General features: G+C 40.7%; 1 protein-coding gene across 1 annotated transcript in view; it reads right to left on the bottom strand.

Moving 5' to 3' along the window:
• Positions 1–949: 949 nt before the first annotated feature.
• Positions 950–7,129, bottom strand: part of vwa1 (von Willebrand factor A domain containing 1) — an 8,876-nt gene continuing 2,696 nt past the window's right edge. The window contains exons 2-6 of the mRNA XM_017411178.3: positions 6,063–6,620; positions 4,251–4,577; positions 3,139–3,414; positions 2,601–2,876; positions 950–1,926 (exon numbers count right to left, since the gene is read on the bottom strand). Coding sequence (XP_017266667.1) covers positions 1,898–1,926; positions 2,601–2,876; positions 3,139–3,414; positions 4,251–4,577; positions 6,063–6,620 — 1,466 coding nt within the window. The 3' untranslated portion in view covers positions 950–1,897. The remainder of the gene's footprint in view (positions 1,927–2,600; positions 2,877–3,138; positions 3,415–4,250; positions 4,578–6,062; positions 6,621–7,129) is intronic.

Here is a 7,129-nt window from a genome sequence, read left to right as displayed (position 1 = left end):
TAAAACTGATTTTGTTTTTTTTTCTTCTTTTCCATCTATGCACATTATTGTTGGGACACAGTTAGAACCAGTTCAATTATTATTATTTATTTATTTTTGGCTCATCCCCCTTAAAAAAACATGTTTTTGTTCTTTCTTTAATGCAATTGCATACACTTGAGATGTGTTTGTTTTTTCTGGTCACTTTCTTGATATTATCTTTGCCCTGCAGAGGGAAGCCTTGAGACAGAGAAGCTGTGTCCTCACTGTACATTTGCTTGATTGTGTTTACATCTAATTAATATTCTAGATCTAAAAGAAGGTACTCATTACAATTCAGAATAAAATATATTTAAAAAAAGCTTGTCCTTTATTATATCAAACGGGGCATTTTTGAAAGAATTTACTCCAGTAGTTTTCCAGATGTGCAACTGTGAAATGTGGGTATGCACTCAGTGTAAACAAAACACTCGACTTAATTAGCTGGGGTAAACAAACGTACGTGGTAGTTTGCAGGGTTCACAAATTTATCTTGCAAAGTTTTAATTTAGGGACACATCGACCAATGATATCATTAACAAATTGTGCAGAAATTATTTACTTTCTCAGCAATGATTGTCTTTAACACAGAGGTCTTGTATGGTGGTTTTGAATACTTATTTAAACACTTGTTGAGCACAAAACTGTAGATACCAAAATATCCTGGATTTGTGTGTGTTTTGTGGATCAAGTTAGAAAGAGAAATTGCAGAATGGTGTTGCCAGAAATTGCAAAGAGAACATAAGAAAATTATATAAGAAAAAACCAGGAAAATTATATTTTTAAGATTAGGCTTTAAGACCAGTTTAGAAGTTTATCTGGTAAAAAGCCTTCATGCGTACCAGGAGGGGAGCCCTTTTTGGTTTAGTTTTTAATCTTACTTAGCTTTATCTAGGATAAACAGAATGTAGTGGTACATAAGACTACAATATAAACATTTGATAAATGGTTTTTAATGAAAGCATGTGTTCAATTTAAATGGAAAACAACAAAAAAAGAGTTGTTTTTTGCTCTGGATGCAGTAAAACATCAGTAAGACAGTAATGATCCTTACAGGAGGGGGCAGCAAATACAGGCTGTGAAAAAGTAACAGTCTAATAATGTAAACTACTACATATCTGTGAACATTTCAAGCCATTAATTCTTGTTCTTACATAACTTTTGGTAAATAAATATGAATAATGGATTAATTCAGACATTGCAAAGTTACTCTCCGTTACAGATATATGTATCATACAGCATGTCTCTGGTTTGTGTCTAAACATGTGACTGGTCTGTTTTAAAAGTTCAATGTAACGCTGAAGATCCACTTTAACGTTCCCCCTGCTGCACTCCAGTGTACACACACACAAGTATTCAATGCATGTTATTGAGAGACAACTCATTTAAATACAAGTTTACAAAATTATTTATAGTTAATGTGTTTCAGATGTTCTCGCTGCCTTGGCAAGAGTTATAAAAAAAATACTGATTTGGACACATTGCGTACATATGTTGTAAAGCCTTTCTTAGAAACAAGCCAGAAGTCCCAACTTTCCCTGCTCAGAGTCTGCAAACCAGACCCAACAAAGTTCCCAACATGACCTTGAAAATGATAAATCTTACAACAGGTGAAAACCAGATGAAGTAGTAAACACAGAAGAGAAGGTAATACTTTTGTGTTGCAGAGTTCAGCCGTCAGCATGTGGCCTGCATCGTCCCGCAACATTCTTATATGTCTATAACTTCCACATGAGCGCTCCGCGGGCCAAACCACATCTCTGCTGGATAATGTTCACGGAGGGGAGAGGCATGCAAAAGAATTCTGGATGGAAGTCGGCGTTCTTCTCGTCATCTTCCCTCCATGTTTGGTAAGGTGCATGTGCAGTCCGGGGCGGTGCTATGACTGGTAGCCATATGCTAACGCTTCTAAAGAGAGGCGGGAAACAAAAAAACAAGAGCTGAAACATTTAAACCTCTGGGAGGAAGAAAATAAGGCAAGGCAAATTTATTCACCAACAAGGACATATAAAATGATTTAAATGGGACATAATATATTAATAAAATGTGTAAGAGATTCATTTGGAAGTAGTATTTTGAAAAATCATGTTTTATTTAAAGGGATAGTCTGGTAATTTTTATTGAATAGTCGTGAATAGTTAGTACTTATCAGTCATAAAGCACGCAGCATGGAGAAGAGGTATTTGATAAAACATCACTTCCAAAATGACAGGACTATCCCTTTAAATATTTATCATAAAATAACAAAATCTATGTATTTTTTAAGGAATTCTTCTCATAATTAGACAAGCAGACGTGGGTTTCCAATTAACTGTCTCTGCAGCTGAGTTTAACCAAAAAAAATGGTTTCTACACAACACTCATCGATTACGAGTGGAGATGCTTGGAAGTTCTGTTTAGAGAGGGAAATATAGTTGAAGAATCGGCAATAAAATCAAAAACTTTTGGATGACTTTATAGTTTGCAACAAAACCTTTATATCGATTTACCTCATTAAACCTGAGGTAAACCTGTTATCCAACTTCAGCCAAGAGAGTAACTGCAGGTTCACCCACATGAGTTTCCAAAAGTGCTTCACTGACCTGAGTGAAACTGAGCCGTGCAGCAGAGCCCGTCTCCCCTTGCCGTCTGGTAAATGGGCGACACACACACTCTGGCAGAGGGGGGGAGGTGCGTGAGTCGTGTTGACAGAGAGTCAGGTGGCAAATAGAAGGAGGAGCGCTGGTCCCGGGCAGAGCTTTGCTGAGCCTCCCAGGTGAGCCAGTAGCCCCTCAAACCGTCCACGCCGCCCTTCCAGTCGACCTGCACCGAGTCGCTTCCCACGGTGGTCAGCTGGAGGTCCGCCAGGGCTGGAGTCACTGGATATAAGGAAACCTCACAGAGGTTAGCCAGGGCATACTTCAGGAGGAAAGACAGCAGGACTAGAACAACAGAACAGACTTTAAATGATCCTAGATTCAGCAGAAGCACAAAACTGATGTTGAAGAAGTAGGACTTATATGAAACTGCAAGAAAATGTCTCAAAATTCAAATTTAGAGGGGGAATAAAAGGTTGTCACATTAGGATAAGTGTGCAGTGAACAGATCATGCTTGACTGTTTTGTCTTGTGTAAAGCTCACCTTCTTGAGTACAAGCTTTGACGGACATTGCCTTCTCCTTTCCTGATGCGTACCGGGCGCTAACTGTGACCAGGTACGTGGAGCCTGGTCGGAGGTCTTTCAGCAGGGTGGAGTTCTGTGTCCGGCCCACTGTGACCGTACGGAGCTCTCCCCTGGGCAGGGCGGAGTACTCAACGTAGTAACTTGTGACTGCCTCTGGCTGAAGAGGACCCCAACTCACCCGGACGCTGGTTTGCCCGGACTCAGAGACCGTTACCACACCTGGGCTCACCACCTCTGCAGCATAAAAACAAGAAAAAAAAGTCGGAAAAGAAGGAATAATGTCAGAATTCTTTTTATGGCTCTAGATTTTCCGAGCAACTATAAAATTATAACCTGAGAGAAGCAATATTTTTCCTTCTTACTTTCCAAACTATCACATTAATGTTGAATCTGAATAAATAAAGCTTTTCTGTTTATAAATTAAGACTGACTGAAGCTTCAGGAGCACAAAGCAACTGTTTATTCAGCCATTAGAGTTCAATGCACTATTATATATAGCCAATAAAAGCAGCAAACTCTTCAAACTGAAAGGTTAGTTCTAGTAAAAGTTTGCACATTTTTACAACCATGAAAATATTTAAAGGCAAAGATGAGCAATAATGTTTTGAGTCTGTGTGTTACCAAAATATCTCATGAACCACTGGATAAAACTCAGTGAAAATCACTGGATGTATATCTACAACTGATTAATTTTTAGAGCCAATCAGATTAAAGATGGCTACTACAGCCAACAGACCTTAGAAAACACAAAAATGGCTACAACTCAACCTATTCTACAGATATTGAGCTAAAGCTTGTTGTGGTAGTAGCTGAGTCGTACACAGCACATACTCTGAGCGTGGTATCTCATCATACTGCTTGACGTTGTGCTTAGTGTTATTTTCAAGGTTTGATCCAAACCGCTTCAACGCCATCATTTCTCAACATAAGATCTCAGTCTAAAACTCACAGAAGGCGGCGGTTTTTATGCAGTTTTTCAAGGAACATTAGGTGTTTAATTTGTGTTAATACCAAGGAATGTAAACAGTGATGTGTTTAACAATACAACAATAAAAGGGAGACAGTCTAACCTGGTTTTGTTTTGAAGGAGACAGAGAGAGCGTTGAATGCCAGTTCGTTGGACTCTGGAGTTAATTTGACATTATAGGTGGTGTCGGGCTTCAAGTCCGTCAGCCTGATGCTGTTGGACTCTGCAGGCTGAGTAAGTCTCTGGTAATGACTTCCACCAGTGCTCGGACTGGTTCCACTTCCACCGCCGCCTCCGGCCCCTCCCGTTGAAACCTGACCAAAGCGGATCTCATAGTAGCCCGTCAAACCGGACAGAACGGGTCGCCAGTGGAGCGTGGCGGCGTTGGTGGAAACGTCTCGGACTTGGAGGCGTTCAGCTCGGATAATCTCTGTCAGGGACACGGGGAAGAGAACGGATGTTATCGTGTGCAGGGATAAGAATGGCACAAGAATTCACTTTGCAGGGACAGAAAGAACTGTTGACAAGGAGCAATGCAGCACAGCACACAGCTAACATTGTTCTAACTTCAGCCAGACTTGAATTTCTAAATCCGTTCACAACCCTTGCAATAAGACTACTCGAAATAGCAAACTAAGTGAGGCCCTGCAACAAAATAACTAACGCCACAGAGGCATTGATGTCTGTGTTTAAATCACTGGGCTCTTACCAACGACAGGCTTTATTTATCCTGTGCATCAAGTCTTACAGATGCAGCACATACTGTATGAAGTGCCTCTTCTGAGTATTATGGCATTTACCTAACCTAGTCTGAGAAATGGGTGATCTCCCCAGTCTGTATTTATAAATATATATATGTATCATGTCTGGAATAGTTTTGGAGGATGTAGAAAGAGATGTTGAATCATTAATCCATTAATAGATCAGACTATCATGTTTCACATGCAGACGGGCTCTCTCAGTGTCCCGACTTCCTATTTAAACTCTTGAGGAGCAGGAGAGGAATTAAGGGGAAGCACAGAGGAGGGTCATACATCTGGAAGAAAAGTGAACATGATCGTAGCTGTTTGGAATAAAGGATGGCAGATTTATACTGCCTTTGGTTTTATCAGTCTCTGACAACTTACATTTAAAAATGATTTCTTATGTCATGATTTCACGGCCGTTTATGGTGTCAATGTGTCATGTTTAATTAGGTTATTAGTAGTTTTTGTGTATTTTAACTGGCGATAAATGAAGTCAAAAATATTCTGTGGGTCAGGAGCGAAAACATTTGGGAACCACTGATGTGCTCTTTACTGAGTTGTTATATATGATAATTATTCTGGCAATATATGTTGCAGAAAAATGCACATTAAAGATTATAACTAATAATTTAAAATTTACATTTTGTGATACTTTTCAGCCTTTTTTCTGTTTTTTAATGTTAACGTTTGAATTTGAATTCATCATTTAATCATCTTTCATCAATGAACAATAAGAAAAATAAACATTGACACATTTCAGCCAAAACCGATCTCTAAACCACACAGAAAATTTGGATGTATCTGAAAAATGAGGCCAATGTTGAATTGTCTTGCATTTTTTACTGATTACCAGCAGAGGGCGCACTAGAAGATGCAAAATGTGTTTCTTTGTGCAGATGTCAGTTAGAAAACTATCAACTTTTAGGTTTACACTTTTCCTAAACAAGCCTTTCTTCTACTTCTTCTTTTTAGGTACATCAAAGCTGCAGAACAGGTGTTTGTAGATTTGAAAACTTTACGTTCATATTATTATTATTTTTTTTTAAAAAGACTCCAGGGAGGTAACAACCAAAGTGTTAAACTCGAGGTTTCAAACTGCAAGTTAACGGATAATTTTGACATTGCAGTGGCGCCATTCATCCTTGATACCCAACCCGAATCCCACTCACCAATGATGGCGTTCCGCAGGTCATCTTTGATGATGCTCATGTCATCAATGTCCACAAAGTACAGGTGTTTTTCCACAGGGGGGGTCACCACCTCCCTCAGCACCTTGTAGTTGCTGTGCCCAGTGGAGACCACGAGCACTGCTACGCCCTCCTTCTGCAGCTCGGCCATCGGTCCAGTCACATCCCCGGGTTTCACCCCATCAGTCATCCACACCAGCACCCTCGGCAGCCCTGCTCGAGCCCCGTCCTGCGTCCCGGGCCGCAGCACCAACTGTTGCGCCATTTTGAGCGCTTCCACCGTGTTTGTGTCCCCCCTGAGAGGCCTGACGTTTTTCAAAGCCCTCTGCAGGCCATTTTGGGTGACGTGCCTGTTAAAGCCGAACTCGAGGCGTGGGTTGGTGCCCACCTGCAGGAGTCCCACCCTCACTTGGTCCTCTCCCAGCGAAAAGGGGAGGAGGAGCTCAGACAGGAAAGAAAGCATGCGTAAGTGCTCGTAGGACGTCACGCTCCCAGAAGAGTCCACGAGAAACAGGACGTCGCCCTCACAGCAATTCAGTACTGTGGAAAAAAATAAAGATTGATACAGTCATCGGTCAGGAAATATGCACTGGCTTTGTGTGCTCATCTGAGAACGGCACACAATTTCCTGCAGAATTTCTTTTCGCTTCTGCAGATTTTTTTCCACAGGTCTCTTCTCACACAACCCTCTTTTTTCCCCAAAACCACTCTCTTGGAAAAACGCTCTGATTACGATATATAGAGTATTATTGTCGGCATGAAAACCACAGCAGCCGAAAATCTGAGGCAAATCCAGGCAATTACCGTGTCTACAGGCAAAACTCAAAACAAACAACGAAACCACACTTTGTAATAACTTTAGAGAAGGCAACAGACGCAGTGCCTTTTATCAAGCTCTCATAACTCCATTAACATTTCAAAGATTTTTATCAAAACAGAGAAGAAAGAGAGGCGGAAAACAGTAGTTCTTTGTGCAGGAGGGGGTGAAAAAAAGAAGGTGGTCCAAGGGGAGATAAAAGGTGTTAAACAGAGTGTAAGGTGGGGGTGGT

This window comes from Kryptolebias marmoratus, linkage group LG8 (assembly GCF_001649575.2).
Source record: "Kryptolebias marmoratus isolate JLee-2015 linkage group LG8, ASM164957v2, whole genome shotgun sequence".
NCBI lineage: Eukaryota > Metazoa > Chordata > Actinopteri > Cyprinodontiformes > Rivulidae > Kryptolebias > Kryptolebias marmoratus.
The sequence above is the reverse complement of the archived record's forward strand: the minus strand, read 5'-3'. Positions and strand labels throughout refer to the sequence as shown.